The sequence below is a fragment of the Callorhinchus milii genome, unplaced genomic scaffold (genome assembly GCF_018977255.1).
Source record: "Callorhinchus milii isolate IMCB2004 unplaced genomic scaffold, IMCB_Cmil_1.0 Scaffold37, whole genome shotgun sequence".
NCBI classification, from domain to species: Eukaryota; Metazoa; Chordata; class Chondrichthyes; order Chimaeriformes; family Callorhinchidae; genus Callorhinchus; species Callorhinchus milii.
The window spans coordinates 129,868-149,867 of NW_024704778.1; the positions used below are offsets into that span (position 1 = coordinate 129,868).

Genomic DNA, 20,000 nt, shown 5'->3' on the forward strand with positions numbered 1-20,000 from the left:
GTGCGAGGCGAAGGGTCTAACCCTGAGCTACAGGGGCTGTGGGGGGCGAGGGGTCTAACCCCTGAGCTACAGGGGCTGTGGGGTGGGGGCGAGGGGTCTAACCCCTGAGCTACAGGGGCTGTGGGGTGCGAGGGAGGGGTCTAACCCCTGAGCTACAGGGGCTGTGGGGTGGGGGAGGGGTCTAACCCTGAGCTACAGGGGCTGTGGGTGGGGGCGAGGGTCTAACCCCTGAGCTAAGGGGCTGTGGGTGGGGCGAGGGGTCTAACCCCTGAGCTACAGGGGCTGTGGGGTGTGAAGGGAGGGCTTTAACCCCTGAGCTACAGGGGCTGTGGGGTGCGAGGCGAGGGGTCTAACCCCTGAGCTACAGGGGCTGTGGGGTGTGAGGGAGGGGTCTAACCCTGAGCTACAGGGACTGTGGGGTGCGAGGCGAGGGGTCTAACCCCTGAGCTACAGGGGCTGTGGGGTGCGAGGGGAGGGGTCTAACCCCTGAGCTACAGGGAGAGACTCCACAAAGTTTGTTGAGTATGTTGTCCGTGTTTCCGTCTGAAGGAGCGAACACGACGCCTGTTAAGGGAGTGGTATCTCCAGGATCCCTATCCTAACCCTTCCAAGAAGCGCCACCTGGCTCAGGCCACCGGACTGACCCCCACCCAGGTGGGCAACTGGTTCAAGAATCGTCGTCAAAGAGACCGAGCAGCCTCGGCCAAGAACAGGTCAGAACAGAGGTCACATCTGACCCTGACCCCAACCCTGACCCCCTACCCCCTGCCCCTTACCCCTGACCCTAACCCTGACTCTAACCCAAACTCTGACCCTAATCCTCACAGCGGCCCTGAATTTAGCTCAAATCCTGATCCTAACCCTGATCACCTCTTCGAGACGCCTCAAAGCGCTTCAGGGGACACGCTGTCAAGCGGAGTGACTGTGCGTTTCGTGGGCGAAGCGCGGCGGCCAATGGCGCCCAGCGATCTCCCCACAGACAGCGGTGGATTGAGTTGAGCAAATTATTGTTATTATTATTATTATTATTTTGAAGGGATTATTAGCCCCGGAAAGTGATCCCACGATGCGGGTTCCTACTGACTGCCGGGAAACACAGGCGCGTGTGTGTGGGGGGGGGGGGGGGGGGAGCAGGAAAACTTGCCCCACGTCTCCCCCTGACTCTGACCCGGCCGGGGATCGAACCCCTGGGCTACAGGGACTTGCCCGATTGAGCCACCAGGAGGCAACCGATCCTCACGCAAACAACGGCCCCTCAAACGGATTCATCTCAAGAGGTTTAGTTTCTCGATCCAAGTGAACAGTGGGAGATTGTGAAAATGATTCCTTGTGTTTCACGGGGAATAATGGTCCCACACCCACTCCGCCCCCCCCACCACACCCCCCCCCCCACACCACCCCCCCCCCCCCACGCTTTCTCTCTCCATCTCTCTCTCTCTCTCCCTCTCTCACCCTCTCTCTCTCTCCCCAGACTGCAGCAAGACAAGTGGCCAGAGCCCCTCACATCGGTGCCCCCCTCCCCCCGGGAAGACCACCCACCAGCGAAGCCCCCCAAAGCGGGGTCTCCACCATATCCGTCTCCAGTGACAGCGAGTTCCAGGGGTGAGAGCGAGAACCCGCGAGACCCCCATCTCTCCATTTCCCCCCCTTCTCCCCCACCCTCCAGCGCGAGAAAAGATTCAACCCCAACACCCTAACCCTAATCCTGACCCCAACCACTAACCCCTAACCCTGATCCTAACTCTAACCCTAACCCCTAACCTTGCCCCAAACTCTAACCCCTAACCCCAAACCCTGACCCTAACCCTAAAGTCAAACTCTAGCCCTAATTCTGACTCCAACCCTAACCTTGACCCTTAGCTCAAACCCTCACCCTTACCCCCTAACCATGAGCCCAACTCTAACCCCAACCCTGACTCTGAAAATGTCCTCCCTCCCTTTATCCCCCAAACCCCCAAAGGCCCCGCCTTTCCCCCCCCCAAAAAAGCATTATATTTTTGTATTTTTTTTTCTTCAAGATGTTTTCTACGATCGAGTGTTTCTGATCTGCTTTCAGTCGCTTTGTACCGCAATTTATAACCGCAATGAATTTTTTTTTTTTTTGGAACCAGGACCAAAAAAAGGACAAAGAAAGACCAAAAAAAATTCCAAAAAAATCCTTCACTTGAATCCCCTTTGGAAGGGACATCATGTAACCACCTCCCATCCTCTCCCACAGGAACAGGAGGAGGCCATTCAGCCCCTCAAGCCTGTTAACCAATGCCAAAATGAATCCGTGTTCAGGGAGAGGGACGAGAGGGGGGAATTGGCTGCCTAAAAACTCTTGCTTTTTGTCTTTTTCGCCAGTTAAGCGATCAAAAAAGTACACCGTTGAGTAAGTGATCGCAACTAAGACACCTCAGGGCTTCTGCGCCGGTGTTGCCAGAAGCTTCTCAGACACGAGCGAAGGCCTTGTGTCCCGTTTTGACGTTCATCAAATCAAATCAAAATCGTAATAATAATGATAACGTGTTCGCCCGCTCAAGCCACGGCTGTTTCTGCGGGACGTTGCCGCCGCGTTTCGCCCCCGCGCGCGACACACAGTCACTACGCTTGACAGTGTTTCCCGGGAGACGTCGTTGAGGCGTCGCGAAGACGCGATGAGGAGCTGTGTCGAATATAAGCATTATTATCATTATTATTATATCAAACGAAAAGATTATTAACATACAAACGTACAAGTTGAATGGCTTTCGCCCACGTCCCGTCCCCCTTCCCCTTCGCCGCCCCCACCCAACACCTTCCCCCGCCCCCGTGCGCCCGGCTCGCAGTCACTTTGCTCCGCGTCGCTCTCCTCCGCGATCGCTCGCCCTCGACGGCCGCCGACCCCCGAAAACCCCCACCGCCGCCCACCAAAAAAAAAAGACCCCCCAATTCGACCGATCGGACCCTTCTCACACAAACCTTGGACCGCCTGAGGCGGTTAGAGAGACAGAAAAAAAGACGGCGTTCGCGCGGGGACGTGCCCGGGCTGCGCGCCTACGCGCCTGAGCGAGCGCGGACCGAGGAGGCATCGCTGGGCCGGTCTGGGGACGGACGCGCTCGGGTTTGGGAACGGTTCCTCTTCGAAGCGGCTTCAAAAATGGCCGCCTTTTCCCCGGGGTCGCCCGGTGATGACATCATCAAGCCCGGGTCGCCCTCTGGGCTCCATATATCCTACCCGCATGCGAGAGCGTGGCCCGGAATGATGATGTCATCAGGCTAATCACGGCCTAATGGCCTCCCCCCCCCAACCCCATCCCACCCCAAACGAAAACAACCCCTGAACCTCTCGGATCGTTCGGGGTCCCGACCTCCGAGAATCGCCCGTCATCCCGAAGGCTCTTAAGCTCTTAAACCCGTGTGCTCCGAAGTCTCGAAATAAAGTCGTCGCAACGTGCTGCCTCCCGCGTCCTCGAATGGTCATTGGGTCTGCACAGTCACTACACTCGACGGTGTCGCCCGGGAAGCGCTTTGAGACGCGATCAGCCCCCGCCCGTGTCCGACGCGAGGATTATTATATATTATTATTATTATTATTGCGGTCGCCCAGTAAACCCCCTGATAACCTTAGGCAATAACTGCACACACACACACACACGCGCAGACGCACACGCACACGGTGGTGGGAGGGGGGGGGAAGAGGCAGGTGGGGGGTTGGGGGAGGGGGGAGAGTGTGGGGGGGCAAACCGGTTGATGGAAACACTAGCCTTTGCTGAAAGGGTAGAGGACACCTGGTTTCCCACGCAACCCGAGGACAAAGCCGCAGCTCATGTTCCACCTCGTCCAGAGATGGTTACTGAGGAGCGCAGATGAATCAATGGGATAAGGTTACCTGCCCTGACTGAAAGCCATATAACGCGTCCATCCCTTGGGAGGAGAGAGAGGGGTGGGGGGGGGGGGGGGGGGGGGAGCGAGAGGGGGAGGGGGCGAGAGAAGGGCAGGCGAGAGAGAGAGAGAGAGAGAGCGGGGAGTGGGGGAGAGGGGGAGAGAGAGAGAGAGATGGGAGGGGAGAGAGAGAGAAAGAGAGGGGGGGGGTGGGGAGTGAGAGAGAAAGGGAGAGAGGGTGAGGGGGGGGGAGAGGGGGGGCTTTTTATAAGTCCCTGTAGCTCAGGGGTTAGACCCCTCGCCTCGCAAAAGTGAGGACCCGGGTTTGATTCCCGGGCGGGTCAGGTCAGAGCGAAACATTGGGCACCTCACTCCCCCCTCCTCCCACCCCCCCACCCCCCCGCCACACACACACACACGCACACGCTTACTCCCCCCCCCCCCAACACACACACACACCAATCCTTCACCCCCAATAAAATACCCCTCAAAGTCCGAGACGGACACCGGTTCTCGCTCAGAACAAAGCCACTTTCTGACGGAACGGTTTACGCTCACGGATCCATTTCCTCCTCTCCTCCCACCACCCCCTCCCCTGCCCCCCCCCCACCCCCTCTCTCCCCCCGCCCTCCCCCTCACACACACCTCATTAATCAACCTCAAAGCCGGTCTTTCTGCGCAGAAGGCAAACCCGTAACACAATTCCAACCGTGCGCTCAGCCCGACAGCAGATTGATGGCTTGTTCCTGTAACACGAACCTCAGCGGTTGTGTAGTCACTGCATTAACAGCCTGTGACCAACACTCTCTCTCTGGGTCTGGAAAGCAGAACAGACGCCCTCGCAGGTCAATCTGATGCAATAGCCATGTGGGGTCCCTGTAGCTCAGGGGGTTAGACCCCTCGCCCCCGCGAGCCAGAGGACCCGGGTTCGATCGCCGGCCGGGCCGGGTCAGGGCGAAAAGTTGGACACACGCACACGCGCCGGTGCTCCCCCAACGATCGGCTGCCGCGTTTCGCCCGCAAAACACACACAGTCACTACACTTTATGGTGCATCCCATGAGACGTGTTGTTATTATTATTATTATTACGATTAATATTACTATTGACCACTCGCTCAGAAACCTGGGGCCCAAACACCTTTGTGCAGTTAAACAAACACCTTTATTACAGACCGTGTGTTTTTTAACCAAACGTCAGCTGATACGCGAGACGGGGGAAGATGGGGATTGCTAATTGCCAGTCCCTGAGAGAACAGCCCCCCCCACCCCCTCCCCACCGCTCCCCCACCCCCTCATACCCCCCCCACCCCCACCCCCAAATTACAGACCCAAAGTGGGATGAACAAGAGAGTCTGAGGGTTTCTGTTTGGAGTGTGATGGGCTGTGGAATATTACTTGGGGGCGAGGGGGCCGGGGGTTGGGGGGGGGGGAGTAATATTCCCTCCCGAAAAACATTCACAAAATAACAGAATAACAATAAATTGGTCGCTCAACCCACGGCTGTTTGTGGGGACGTCACTGGGCGCGGTCGGCTGCCGCGTTGGGCCCACAAGACACACGCAGTCACTACACTTGACAGCGTGCGCGGTGAAGCCCTTCGAGACGCAATGAGGCGCCGGGTCAAAGGCAAGGATTATTATTGTTATTGTTAAATAGGGTGGGGGTGGGGGTGAGGGGAGAGGGGAGAATAGCTAGTGGCAGACCTCACATTTACCCCCCAATTCAGGTCCAGTTACACTCCCCCAAGCTGAGACCTACCAGGCAAAGCCCACCACCATTTTCCCGTCCTCTCAACACCCCCCCCCCACCCCCCACCTCCCACTCACCCACCCACCACCATTCGTTGTGTAGAGAACCAGAGGAGTAGTAAACGTATACGGAACAGAACAGAGGGAGACAGACAGACGGACGGACAGACAGACAGACATCTTGTTTGTTCCAAGAACAAATGAGATCGATTTCCGCTAGAAAATAATATCTGGGGAGAGATACAGTGTATAGTTTGGGGGGGGGGGGCAGGACATGTCAGGCGACTGCCAGGATGGTGGGAAGGCGAAACGGGAGGACCTCGGTCTTCTTTCGACGAGGAATCTCTTAACCCGGGTCAGTCTGAAGAGACAGAAAGACCTCGATTGGGATTGTGGGAGGAAAATAACGCTTCCAGAGGAACTACCATTCGTTGAGGCAAGTCTCTGTCTCTCTGTCTCTCACTTTCCCCCTCTCTCTCTCTCTCCCTCTCACTCTCTCCCTCTCTCCCAGTCCAAAATGTCTTCCCCCGGCAAAGTCACCCTCTCTTTGGTCTAGGAGCCCAGTTGGAGAAGGTTGGGTGAGGCTGGGTTGAGGATGGGGTCGTGTATGGGGTACTGGTGTTCCACGTTGACGCTTTCGAACCCAACTCCTCCGCCGTTACATCCGTTGACCAGGCTCTGGAGGGAGCCAGGCTCGAAAGGCCCAGCGACCACCATCATCCCACCGCCAGGACTGGAGGAAGAGGCTCTGGAAGGGGTCTCGTCATCTTCTGAATTGGGGGGGAACCTGGCGGAGTTGTTGACTGACCCGCAGGCCCCCTCGCCCGCAAAGGGTGGTCCCGGGTTCGAGAGGACCCTCTCGTTGCCTTCCCTTGAAGCGAGAAAGAGAGAGAGAAAGGGAGAGAGAGGGAGGGAGAGAGAGAAATTGAGTTAAAATCCAACATCAACACATTATGTTCGCACAGAGACTACCTTTCACGTCGGGAGGACAGCCCAAGGCGCTGGACAGTCAAGGATAGAAACGTAGGAACAGGAGGAGGCCATTCAGCCCCTTGAGCCTGTTCCTCATGACTGATCTGTGCCTCAAGTCCAATTACACGCCTTTGCCCCATATCCCTTGACACCCTGACCTCACAAACATCTGCCCACCTCAGTCTGGTCAACCTGAATGGATCCACAGCCATAACCCAGAGCCATTTGGGGGTGAGGGAGAGAGAAAGGGAGCAGACGGGTTGATGAGGGGGATAGGAGGTCACCGAGTTAGAGAGGGGGGAGCGAGGCCATGGGGGGGGCTTTGAAGGCGAGGACCAGGATCTAGAACTGTATCCCGTGGGGGGACGGGGAGCCAATGGAGCCGGATTATAATAATAATAATAATAATAACAATAATAATAAGCAAAATATAATAATACTAATAATTAGTTAACGGGATTTCTTTGGGGTCTGAATAAACTGTGAAGTATCTCAGGTCAGACCAGAGTAGATCTGTAGACAATGTCCCAACTGTTTGTGGGGACGTCGCTGGGCGCGATCAGCTGCCGCGTTTCGCCCACCGACCCCTCGCCTTGCGAGCCAGAAGACCCGGGGCAGGTCAGGGCGAAACACTGGGCGAGTTTCCGTACTCCCCCACCCCACCACCCACCCCCGGCCCCCCTCGCCCCACCGCCACACCCCCACACACACGCGCGCACAAAACACACAGTCACTACGCTTGACGGTGTGCGCCGTGAAGTGCTTTGAGGCGTCTCGAAGACGTGATGAGGCGCTGTATCGAATGCAACGAATTGTTATTATTATTATTATCATTAACACCAACGACCATTGACGAAACATTACCAACAACAAACCACTCACCCGTATCGCTCCTTGGTCTCCGACGCCCGGTCTCGTTGACGCCTGTTCTTGAACCAGTTGCTGACCTGAGTGGTGGTCAACCCGGTGGCTTCGGCCAGCTCCCGCTTCTCGCAGGGCGAGGGGTACGGGTTGTGGTTGTACCACTCCCTCAGGACGCTGCGCGACTTCTCCTTGAAGCAGTAGCTGGTCTCGTCCCCGTCCCAGATGGTCCTGGGCAGGGGGAACTTCCTCCGCACTCGGTACTTGCCCACGGCCCCCAGGGGGCGCCCTCGCAGCTTCTCCGCCTCGGAGTAGTGGGCCTTGAGCCACAGCTGCTGCAGCTTGGGGTGGTTGTGGGGCAGGAACTGATGCCCTTCCAGGATCTTGTAGAGCTCGCGGAAGCTCCCGCGATGGAAGGCCACCACGGCCTTGGCCTTCAGCACGCTCTCGTTCTTGTGGAGGTGGTCGCAGGCCGGCAGAGACCACAGGAAGCGCCCCAGCCTGTCGATGTTGCCTCCCTGTTGCAGGACCTCGCACACGCAAGCCACTTGCTCCTGGGTGAACCCGAAGGCGGGCAACATGGACATCTCCTCGAGTTGGAGCCCTCGCGCCCCCCCCCACCCCACCCCCCCCCACCCGCGTGGAGCCAGAGAGGACCCGGGTTCGATTCCCGGCCGGGTCGGGGTCAGGGAGAAACTTTGGGCAAGTTTCCTTACTCCCCACACACGCGCTCACACACACGCACACACACGCACACGCACGCACACACGCCTGTGTTCCCCGGCGGTCAGTAGGAACCCGCTTGTCAGGCGATTGGGGGATCACTTTCCGGGGGTAATAATCCCTTCAAAACAATAATAAATCGGTGGCTTCAACCCCGCGGCTGTTTGTGGGGACGTCGCTGGGCGCGATCGAGTTTGGTTCCCAAAACACACAGTCACTACACTCGACAGCGTGTCCCGTGAAGCGCTTCGAGACGTCTTGGTGGTTATTATTATTATTATTATTCTCTTCTCTTCTCGATCCTCAAGCGAGCGAACGGACCATCGATTCTCCGGAGGATCTGGATCTCGAGGAGGTCCTGGAAGAAGCCAACCCGACTCAGGAAGCTCTTGAGGCAAAGACCGAGCGAAGGCACGAGCGGGGAACGGTCTTCAAGCGACGATTCCGGGCGCTCTTAAGCCCTCCGACGCGCCGTGCGGCGGGAAGGCCGTTCCACACACCCGCGCCCACGTGGCCGGCGTTCTTGCCGTTGACGTCGTCGACCCTGAGATCCAGGAAATATTCCCTGGAAGAAAACGATGCTGAAGAGGAGGTTTCAGACGAGGTCATGGATTGAGAGACACCACAAAAAAAAAAGGGGCCGATTATTTCCCGAGAATTATCTTGAAGCCGAGACCCGGGGGTGGGGGCGGTGGAGGGGGGAAAGAAAAGGTCGACGCAGCTGAAACTTTGGGTCGTAATGGAGCGAGGCTGGGTCTTCCCAACTGCCAAAAATAGCCCCGGGGAGGAGGGTGGTTGGGGGTTGAATAGGACCTTGGAATCGCTTCTGAACTCAAGCAGCGAACAGTCAGGTTAGATGGATGGCGTTGGGTTCTGTTCCAAACCTCACACGGTGCCTTGCGTGTGTGCGTGTGCGTGTGCGTGTTTCCAGTCCGGAGGTGAGATCCGATAATCCCTAGGACTTTCTTCCGACCAAATTATCCCAGGATTGATCCAGGTCCCTGACTCCGACGTAGGACAAAGCACACACACACACACACACACACGCACGCACGCACACACACACACGCGTGGGCGGGCGCACACACACACACACACGCACGCACATACACACACACACACACACACACACGCGCGCAAAGTCCTGTCCGTGTCAGCTCGGAGAAGTTCTGTTAGTAAGTGTGCGTGGGTTACTGTGTGCATTTGTCTCCTTTCCCCACCAACCACCACCTCCCTCTCTCTCTCTCTCTCTTTCTCTCTCTCGCTGTCTCGCTCTCTCGCTCTCTCTCTCGCTCTCTCTCGGAGAAGGTAAAATGATAGTCCACTCTGAATTATTCACCATGGAGATTCAGTCAGGGCCGAAACTTGACACCATGGGAGATCAACCGAAGTTTGGCCTAAGCTTTGCTAGAGTCGTTGAGTTCATCCAATGAGGGATATTTAAAGAGACAGAGCTATTTTCCCCGGACCCCTTTTTGGGGCAAACTGGGGTGATTTGCATTGCCCACCAGTGACACCCAACAAAAACCCTCCCTCGATTCCTCTGATCGCCTCTCATTCCAACGTTTCAAGAGCGACCACCACCAAGTTGTGTTCCTCCTAACCCAATATGGTTCCATCTCTCTCCCCGGCGGGCTCCGGCTTGCTCTGAGTCTCCCCCCCCCCTCCCCCAACCCCCCAACCCTACCCGGCCCCACCCCACCATCCCAGGCCTTCTATCCCCACCCTCTGGAACCCCGCCCCACAGTCCCTCCGCCTCGCTCCCTCCCTCCCTCCCTCACCTCCTTCAAGGCTCTTCTCAAGACCCTCCTCTTCGACCAACCGCACCTTCGGTCACCCTCCTACCCCCCCACCCTCCCTGCCCTCCACCCCCCCCTTATCCCAACCCCCTGTTCCGCTGAGAGGTCCCTACACTTCGTTTCTGCACCACACTTTACGCTGTGTGCTGCGAAGCGCTTTGAGACGGCTCGAAGACCACGACAACAACTTGGATGTACACAGCGCCCTTCATGTGGGCTGGTGTCCCATTAATAATAATAATAATAATAATAATAATGATAACGCAAGGATTAATATTATTATTATTATTCTGTTGAGTATTATTCCCCGGTCTCTGCCTTGAGGCTGAAGGGCGGTTGTCAGTTTGGAGGTGACGGGTGTCTTACCTGAAGCTCTGGTGAACAAGTTTCTCTTTGTCCTGATGAGCGAGGGAGGGTACACCACCGGTCTTAGGTTTCGAGAGCATTAACTCTCCCCCTCGGGCCGAGCTGCGGAGATCGGCTCTGTGCAGAATTGTCACGGTTTCCCGAGAAACCTGCCCGACAAAAAAACACACACAACGCTGACGACAACAATAGCTCTGGCACTCGACACAGCGCCTTATCGCGCCTTCGAGACGCCTCAAAAGCCCTTCGATAAATAGCCCCCCCGGCGAGCGCAGTGACCGCGTTTTATTGCGGGAGAAACGCGGCAGCCGCTTGCGCCCGGCGACGTCCCCCACCAACAGTCGTGGCTTGAAGTGACGGGGGTTACTAGCGAGTGTGTTTCTGTTTCCTGCTCTCGGGAGAACAGTCCTAGTTTCTCTGGTGGTCTCCGCCTAACGGAGGTCCCTCAGCCCCCGGGTACCATCCCGGTCAATCTCCTCTGCTCCTCTCTCCGAGGACCTGGACATCTTTCCTCAAGTGTTTTGCCCGGGAATTGGCCCACAACACTGGAGCTGAGGTCCAACCGCTGACCTGCGAAAGCTTTCGGAGAACTTCCTTTTGCCCTGCCACCTTCCAACAAAACCTGCGGACACGAACCCCCCCCCCCCAACCCCACGCCCACCCCCACCCCAAGGCTTCTCTGCCCCCTCAACCCCCCCCTTTAAAACCAGCCCCGTTTGAAACCTAATTGGCTGCCAATTAAGGATTTATTACGTCTCTGGCTGACCGGGGGTGGGGGTGGGGGGTCAAACCCGGGTCCTCTCGCTCGCCAGGGGCCGTCTGTTGTGGGGCGAGATGGCTTTTGGGGGGAAACGCTTGGATTGAACCATCGATGCGAGTTCTGGGCGGCCGAGGAAATTGAACGCCTCTGTTTACAGTCAAAATCCCTCCTTCCTGTTTACGGACGAGATACCATGTTCCTCCGGACAAAAACAGACCCAAGATAAGATCCAAACCCAAACCGCCCCGAAGATGATTTTGGACGCGCCCATATTTTTCTCCCAGGAATCGTACAGATTGGACAGAACAAAATATACGGTCACTACACTTAATAATAATAGTAATAATAGTGATAATAATAGTGATAATAATAATAATAATGCTTCCATTACATACAGCGCCTTATAATGCTTCCATTATCACATCGAGACGTCTCAAAGCCCTTTGCGAGACGCGCTGCCGAGTGTAGTGACTGTGTGTGCTTTGTGGGCGACGCGCGGCAGCCGATTGCGCCCACAAACAGCCGTGGATTGAGGTGACCAAATTATTAGGATTTAACTTTCCTTCTTTCCTTCCTCCCTCCCCCCACCCCTCTCTTTTTGAGACGTCTCTCGAAGCGCTTCCCGTGCAGTGCAGTGTAGTGACTGCGTATTTTGTGGGCAGCCAATTGCGCCCAGCGACGTCCCCACGACCAGTCGTGGGTTGGTCGACCAAATTACTAAGGGATCGTGTGTGCGTGTGCGTGTGGGGGGAGAGTGAGGAAACTCGCCTAAGCTTTCGCCCCGACCCTGACCACCCCCCCCCCCACCCGCCCCCACCCCCTGCTTTTCTGCCCGGCCGGGAATCGAACCCGGGTCCCCTCGTTCCCCGAGGAGGTTCGTTCTCGGCCATGAACGGGTTAAGGCGCCTCTCGCTGCTGTTTGACGGAGCTCGACACGGCCTGCGATCTGCCTCTCTGTTTGTGTGTCCGGAGGATTGAGTTACTCGGCTAATGCAGCGTCGAAATCCGAGACCCAAAGCAGTTATATAAGTCCTGTCAGACACACAATAATGGAAACCCCTTTCAGCTTCTGTTCCTTCTGTTCCGAGGCCATGTGTCACTCCCTCTCCCTCCCTCTCTCTCCCTCCCTCCCTCCCTCCCTCTCCCTCCCTCCCCTCCTTCCAAGACCCTCTTCTTTGACCAACCGTGTTGGGGTCACCCTCCCAACCCCATCTCTCTGCCCTCTGCCCCCCCCCCCCCTCTCCAGACTCCAACTCCTGTTCAGCTCACGTCCAAGCACCTTGGGATGTCCTCCCACTCTCCCTCTCTCTCTCTCCCCCTCCCTCTCTCTGTATCCCCCTCTCTCCCTCTCTCTCTCTCCCCCTCCCTCTCTCTCCCTCTCTCTCTCTCTCTCTCTCTATCCCCCTCCCTCCCTCCCTCCCACTCTCCTTCTCTCTCTCTCCCCCTCCCTCTCTCCCCCTCTCTCCCTTCCTCTCTCTATCCCTCCCTCTCCCCCCCTCTCTCTCTCTCTCTCCCGACGGGAAAGTTGGTCGCTGCGTAAATGTCATGCGTTGCTGTTCGGAGGAGATTTCACGGAGAGAAGTCGCTGGGATCTGGGAATCCATTGCCTGAGAGCAGTCGGTGGGAACCGACTCCATAGGAACTTTCAAGAGAGAAGTGGAGAGATATTTGGGGAGGACAAGTTTGCAGGGCTATGGGGAGAGAGGGGGGGAGTGGGGCTAATTGGGGTAAGAGCGTAGGGAGTGGGCCTAGTTGTGGTAAGAGCGGGGGAGTTGGGGACTAGTTGGGGTAAGAGCGGGGGAGTTGGGGACTAGTTGTGGTAAGAGCGGGGGAGTTGGGGACTAGTTGGGGTAAAAGCGGGGGGAGTGGGCCTAGTTGGGGAGAGAGCGGGGGAGTAGGCTTAGTTGGGGTAAGAGTGCCTTTTCCATGGGGGGGGGGAGTAATAACTCCCTTCGAAATTCCCTGCGTTGTCTAAAATTCTACCAAATTCTCTATTTGTTTTTGCTTCGTCGTTGGGGGAAAAAAAAATCAGCCTCGAGGGGCCCTTTCCACCCAATTTTTCCCAGGACTCTCAGATTAAGTTTGTTTTTCTCCGTTTATTTCATACAACTTAACACCCCACCCCCACCCCACCCTGCCCCCCACACCCCCACCCCCAAAAAATGTGTCTACGTTCAGTTCAAGTTGCCGGAAGGGAAACGAGTCATTCTATTACACTCCAAATACCTCGGGCGTCCTACACTCTACTGCCCCCTCCAGTCATCGTAATAACAATAATATTAATAGTAATAATCTCTGCGTCTGACCCGGCGCCTCATCGCGTCTTCGAGGCGTCTCAAAGCGCTTCACGGGACACGCTGCCGAGTCTAGTGACTGTGCGTTTCGTTTTGCGAAGCGCGTTCCTGCTGACTGCCGGGAAACACAGGTGTGTGTGTCTCTGTGTGTGTGTCTGTGTGTGTCTGTGTGTGTCTGTGTGTTGGTGTGTGTGTCGGTGTGTGTGTGGGGGGGCAGTAAGGAAACTTGCCCAATGTTTCGCCCTGACCTGACCCGCCTGAGAATCAAACCCGGGACCTCTCGCTCTCGCTAGAGGTGAGCGCTCTCACCACTACATCGGAACAGGAGGAGGCCATTCAGCCCCTCGAGCCTGTTCTGCCATTCTACGGCTGATCTGTACCTCAAGTCCAATCACCCCCCTTTGGCCCCATATCCCCTGACACCCGGACCTCACAAACATCTCTCCCCCTGAGTCTGGACAATGTGAATGGATCCACAACCATAATCCACAGCCTCTATGCGGGAGGGGTGGGGGAGAGAGTCCCGAAACACACAGTCACTACACTTTACATTATGTCCCGTGAAGCGCTTCGAGACGTCTCGATAAGACGTGATAAGGCGCTGTATCAAATGCCAAGATTACGATAATCATTATTATTATCGTGTCATTAATTCCTTCAAAAGCCAAATGAAAGGACCCTCTCAATCTCTCTCTCTCTGCGCTCTCTCCGTCTCTCTCTCTCTCTCTCTCTCTCTCTCTCTCTCCCTCGTCGAGAGCAACAGGCACAGGAAATGGGCGACCATAAATCACGAGAAACCTGACAACTTTTGGGAAACTATTCAGCCAACAGCCCCAACGCACCAGACGGAGAGCCGAGAGGCGTAAGGAGAGCGAGACATTGGGATCTGGATTCTGACGCTGACACTTGCAATCCAAACCCGTTCCTTAACCCTTTGGACAGACATTTTATTGACTCGCATCTCTCTCTCTCTCTCTCTCTCTCTCCCCCTCTCTCTCTCTCTCTCTCTCGAGGATTACTTCTGCCTTCGGAGGGCAAGGTGGAAAGATGAAACCCCTTCACCTCGAGCTGAAAGCACGGTAGGTTTGCGAGTTCCTTAGCTGTGTGTCTCTGCTTTGTCTGCCTCTCCCCTGCTTCACCCCGTACGATGCCAATAATCATAATAATACACAATAATAATCATCACCATCATCCCCGCGTTCGATACGGCGCCTCATCACGTCTCAAAGCGCTTCCCGGGTATACATTGGGGACCGCGCGTCTTTTGCGGGCAGAACGCGGCGGCCGAGCGCGCCCGGCGACGTCCCCACAAACAGCCGTGGGGTCGAAGCCACCAAATTATTATTATTATTATTATTATTCTTTTGAAGGCATTATTACCCCCGGAAAGCGATCGGCCGATCGCCTGACGAGCGGGTTCCTGCTGACTGCCGGGGACACAGGCGCGTGTGTGTGGGTGTGCGTGTGTGTGTGTGTGTATCTGTGTGTGGGGGGGGGGGTAAGGAAACTTGCCCAAGGTTTCGTCCTGACCCTGACCCCGCCCGGGAATCCAACCCGGGTCCTCTCGCTTGCGAGGCGAGGGGTCTAACCCCCCTGAGCTGCAGGATTCAATACAAATGGGGTTAGAGTAGGAAGCGGGGGAGCGAGCACAGGGTGGGGGGAGAGAGAGAGAGAGAGAGAGAGAGAGAGAGAGAGCAGGGAATTGGGGGTTAGAGGAGAGAGCTCCAGTTGGGGTGGGGAGACACGATGGAGAGAGAGAGAGAGCGCGAGAGAGAGGGGGAGAGAGGGGGAGAGAGAGAGCAGGGAATGGGATTAGATAAGACGCTGTATAAATGGTTGAAGGTTGGGTTGGCAATGCTAATGTCAACACAGTGGGTGTTCCTGTCATGGTATTCTGCACATAAGGAGCCCTCAATTAGACCCGGCGGCACTCGCAGAGGCTCGAACCGGCGCTCAGCGACTTCAGAGGCAGATAAACGCCTGGGCTACTGCCAAACCCTGGCAATTAGCCACTGGGAGGGTCGGGGTGAGGAGTTGAGGTCCCGGCAGCGGTGAACTCCGAGCAACCCTTCCTGATGAATTCCTGGCCGGGCGTGTCGGGGCGAAACATCGGGCAAGTTTCCTCCCTCGCCACACGCACACACACGCACACGCGGGCACGTACGCCCCGCGCACACGCGCACACACGCGCGCGTGCACCCAATCGGCCGCCGCCTCTCGCCCGCGAGAAGGACAACACAGTCACCGCACTTCGCGCTCCACAGTCTGCTCCCGGCGCTCGACAGCGTGTCCCGGGGCAGCGCTTTGGGACGGCTGGAAGTCGCGATGAGGTGTTTGCGTGGGAGCCATCCGCCAATCCACACCGGGCGCGACGGCGGAGAGGGGGGGCCACGAGGGCCCGAGCAGGAGGCCGGAGGGGGGAGTCGAGGGGAGCCGGCGGTGACCAGACAGGGGCCGCCGGCGCAACCTCTTTCCGCAGGGAACGTGAGGCGGAGAGCGGTCCTCCCCGGGAACCTCTGCCGCCCCTCGCCCGGCTGCGGAGGCGGGTGGGTGGAACCAACCTCGGAGCAAGGACTCACGGAGACCCTCAGGCCCTCGTGAGGAGCCTCGCAGAGATCCGCACGGCAGTCGGTAAGTGGATTCCCGGCAGCTCAGGGGTTTCGACCCCCCATCCCCCTCCCCCTCGCGAGCCAGAGGACCCGGGTTCGATTCCCGGGCGGCACAGGGTCAGGGTCAGGGGGCGAAACCTCAGGCAAGTTTCATTACTGAGTTCTTACCAACCAAGGAAAACGCAACAGATAATAATAATATAATAATAATAATTCTTGTATTGGGAATATTACTGACTCATCCTCCCCGTCTGGGAAAGGGGGAAAGATCTCTCTCGCTCTCTCGCTCTCTCTCTCTCTCTCTCTCGATGGCCGAGGTGTGTGTGGGTTTAGCCGGTCAGACCCCAGCGGTTACCCCCAACGCACACTCTGGGCTCCCCCCCACCCCACTCGCCCAACCTGCGCCTAATACTCTCCGGAATTAGGTAATCAGGGGGCGTCCCTCCAGAGAGAGAGAGAGAGAGAGCGCATCCCATCCCGACAACCGATCTCTGGGGTTCCCGGGTGTGGGGGCGATGTGGGGAATTCTCAGTCGGGTTTGGAGACTCTTAAGCAAACGGTGACGGGTGTCCGTGTGTGTGTGTGTCAGACACGCGGCTGGTCACGGTGACGGGTGTCCGTGTGTGTGTGTGTCAGACACGCGGGCCGGTCACGGTGACGGTGTCCGTGTGTGTCAGACACCCGACCGGTCACGGTGACGGGTGTCCGTGTGTGTCAGACACCCGACCGGTCACGGTGACGGGTGTCCGTGTGTGTGTGTGTCAGACACCCGACCGGTCACGGTGACGGGTGTCCATGTGTGTGTGTGTCAGACACCCGACCGGTCACGGTGACGGGTTTCCGCGTGCGTGTGCGTGTCAGACACCCGGCTGACCTCCCCCACCCCCCCCCCACCACCCCCAAAAAGGAAAGAAAAAACATTCGCGAGGATCAACAGGCGGGCGATCAAAGTCCAGGCAGACATTAAGACCCGGTGGAATAACCTCAGGAATTTCTGCCTTGTGTGGGAGGAGCGGGTAATTGCTTCGCTTGTCACTCCGTGTGATTAATGAGCTGTCACTAAATCCACAACATATTCCATTATATTAAAGGAACAGCACATCTGGATTAAATAAATGTAGTCCCCGTCCTTGGTGCCGTAATCTGGACCTCGGCCGTGCTTCCCACGCACACGCACGCTTCAAAAGCTTCGCTGCGATTACAACAACTGCGACAACGTTGACTTCGGTAGCCCCCGTCGCGCAGAATAGGGTCCCGGGCGACTTCTCCCCCCGGTCGATCTCCCCTCCCCCAAAAAGTTCAGAAGATTCCGAAGTTTTTCCTCCATCTACGCCTGCGTTATTGATTAATTTTATTATTTTTTGGGGGGGGGGGGGGTGCCGGGGGTGTGGTGGGGGGCCGGGGAAGTGAAATGATCAGAGAGGCAGACGAGGAAAGGTAAGAGAAATTGGTTCTGTCTCAACTCTTGACGCGAGCGCCTGATCACGTTTTCGAGACGTCTCAAAACGCTTCGCGGGATACACCGTAAAGTGTAGTGACTGCGTGTTTTGTGCGCGGCAGCCGATTGCGCCCGGCGACGTCCCCACGAACAGTCGCGGATTGAGTGACCACGGTATTATTTATTTATTCTTTTGAAGGGATTACTACTCACAGAAAAGCCATCCGCCAATCGACTAACAAGTGGGTTCCTACTGGTAAACACAGGCATGTGTGTGTGTGTGTGGGGGGGTGTGTGTGTGGGGGTGGGGGTGTGGGGTGTGTGTCTCCGTGTGTGTGTGTGTGTGGGTGTGTGGGTGGGGAGGGGGGGAGTAAGGAAACTTGCCCAAAGTTTTGCCCTGACCTGCCCGGCTGGGAATCGAACCCGGGTCCTCTCGCTTGCGAGCCAAGGGGTCTAACCCCTGAGCTACAGGGGCTGTGGGGTGGGGGGCGAGGGGTCTAACCCCTGAGCTACAGGGGCTGTGGGGTGCGAGGGGGGGCGAGGGGTCTAACCCCCTGAGCTACAGGGGCTGTGGGGGTGTGGGGGCGAGGGGTCTAACCCTGAGCTACAGGGGCTGTGGGGTGGGGTGTGAGGGAGGGGTCTGACCCCTGAGCTACAGGGGCTGTGGGGTGGGGGGCGAGGGGTCTAACCCCTGAGCTACAGGGGCTGTGGGATGCGAGGGGAGGGGTCTAACGTGGTCACTCAATCCTCGCCTGTTTGTGGGACACTGTCCGCAATCGGCCGCCGCGTTTTGCCCACAAAAGTCACAAAATCTCCTGTGCTTTGAGATCTCTCGAAGACGTGATAAGGCGCTGTATCAAAGGCAATGATTTTTATTCATGATAATTATTATAATAATCGATAACAAGAATAATAATAAATGGGCCAAATTGCCGTCTCCTGTGCTGTAATATCCTATGATTCTATTGTTGTTGTTATTAATGCTTCGGGCGAGTTAATAAAGTTCAATGCAATGAGTGAATCGGATCGATACAGTGGCTTTGATGGAGGAATCGACTTGTTATCGTGCATTAATCCTTTCCCCCCCCTCTGAACAACCACAGTCCCAGCACAGACCAGCGCCGGGAAAGGTCCAGGGACGCAGCCAGATGTCGTCGGGGCAAAGAGACCCAGATGTTCCTCGAACTGGCCCGTCAACTGCCCCTCCCCCGCAGGCTCAGCTCCCAACTGGACAAGGCCACCATAATGCGACTGACCCTCAGCTTCCTACGTCTAAGGACCCTCATCTCCTCGGGTAGGAGCCAGCAATTACACTCCGCATCGCCACACGTGCCTCATGAGAGGCTCCGTAAAGCCCCCCTCACCCCCCTCTCCTTCCTTGCCAGGCTCCCCTGCCTGACTGCCCCACAAACAGTTATGGATTGAGTGACCAAATTATTATTATTATTTAGGTAAATAGAGGTGTGTGTGTGTGTGTGTGTGGAGTAAGGAAACTTACCCAATGTTTCGCCCCGACCCTTCCCGGCCGGGAATCGAACCTAGTCCTCTCGCTCGCTTGCGAGGCGTCTCACCCCCTGAGCTACAGGAACTCTTGTCTCTTTTGTCCTGTAGGAGACTCGGGGGGTTCTGCCCAGGACACAGATGGACAGCAGTTGACCGCCTTAGATGGCTTCTTCATGGTGTTGTCCCAGAGTGGAGACATCGTGTTCCTGTGTGAGAACGTCAGCAAGTATCTGGGTCTGACACAGGTAAGCGGTAACACTCACCTGTAACACAGGTACTACCTCTCTCTACCTCACTCCGGGCTGGTTACTTGCCCCCCCAACTCCACCGCCCGCTGCCTCCACTTGGTTGGCTCCGGCCAGCCTCGTTCCTCCCTTGTCCCCTCCCTCTGCACCACCATCGGCGTTCAGCCACCACCCCCCCGAAACTCTGTCCCTCTCCCCCTCAATCCCTCCGCCTTGCCCTCTCCCTCCCCCTCCCCTGGCTCGAGGGTCAGACTCCGGCACTGTCCAGCACTCCAGGACCCTACCCCACTTGAGGGGGCACTGCGTAAATTAGGGTAGGGTTAGGGTTAGGGCAAGTTGTGGTTGTTGCTCATCTAACTCCGGAGAGTGTTAGGGTGCAAGAGCCAAGGTTTGGGGGCAGCCCAGGGGTGCGCGTTGGGGGTAACTGCTGGATGGCGTGACCCGGTGATTAATATTTACTGTTAACGATGGTCAATATTGATCGTTATTCCAACAGTTGGAGCTAATCGGACAAAGCATTTTCGACTGCACTCACCCCTGCGACCACGAGGAGATGCGCAGTATCCTTCGGAACAGACACGGTAAGGTTACTGACACCGTGAGGCTTCTCGCACGGAGTTCCTGGAGCTCAGGGGTTACAGCCCTCGACCTCGCAAGCCGGCGAGAGGACCCGGGTTCGATTCCCGGCTGCGACAGGTCAGGGCGAAATGTTGGGTAAGTTTCCTTACTCCCCCCCACACACACACTCACACTCACACAGAGACACACACAGACACTCACACTCACACACACACACACACACAGACACTCACACACACACACACACACAGCGCAT

General features: G+C 56.8%; 2 protein-coding genes across 2 annotated transcripts in view; one reads left to right on the forward strand and one right to left on the reverse strand.

The window, feature by feature from the left end:
• Positions 1–5,883: 5,883 nt before the first annotated feature.
• Positions 5,884–8,053, reverse strand: LOC103172469 (homeobox protein six1b-like). The gene is made up of 2 exons (XM_007885224.2): positions 7,450–8,053; positions 5,884–6,466 (listed from the first exon to the last, which is right to left on the reverse strand). The coding sequence occupies exons 1-2, from the start codon at positions 8,013–8,015 to the stop codon at positions 6,148–6,150; spliced, it is 885 nt and encodes a 294-aa protein (XP_007883415.1). The 5' UTR covers positions 8,016–8,053; the 3' UTR covers positions 5,884–6,147.
• Positions 8,054–17,385: 9,332 nt separating this feature from the next.
• LOC103172928 (hypoxia-inducible factor 1-alpha-like) overlaps positions 17,386–20,000 on the forward strand; it is a 6,157-nt gene continuing 3,542 nt past the window's right edge. Inside the window, exons 1-4 of the mRNA XM_042345266.1 lie at positions 17,386–17,416; positions 18,521–18,711; positions 19,029–19,165; positions 19,662–19,746. Of these exons, the coding sequence (XP_042201200.1) occupies positions 17,391–17,416; positions 18,521–18,711; positions 19,029–19,165; positions 19,662–19,746 (439 nt within the window). The 5' untranslated portion in view covers positions 17,386–17,390. The remainder of the gene's footprint in view (positions 17,417–18,520; positions 18,712–19,028; positions 19,166–19,661; positions 19,747–20,000) is intronic.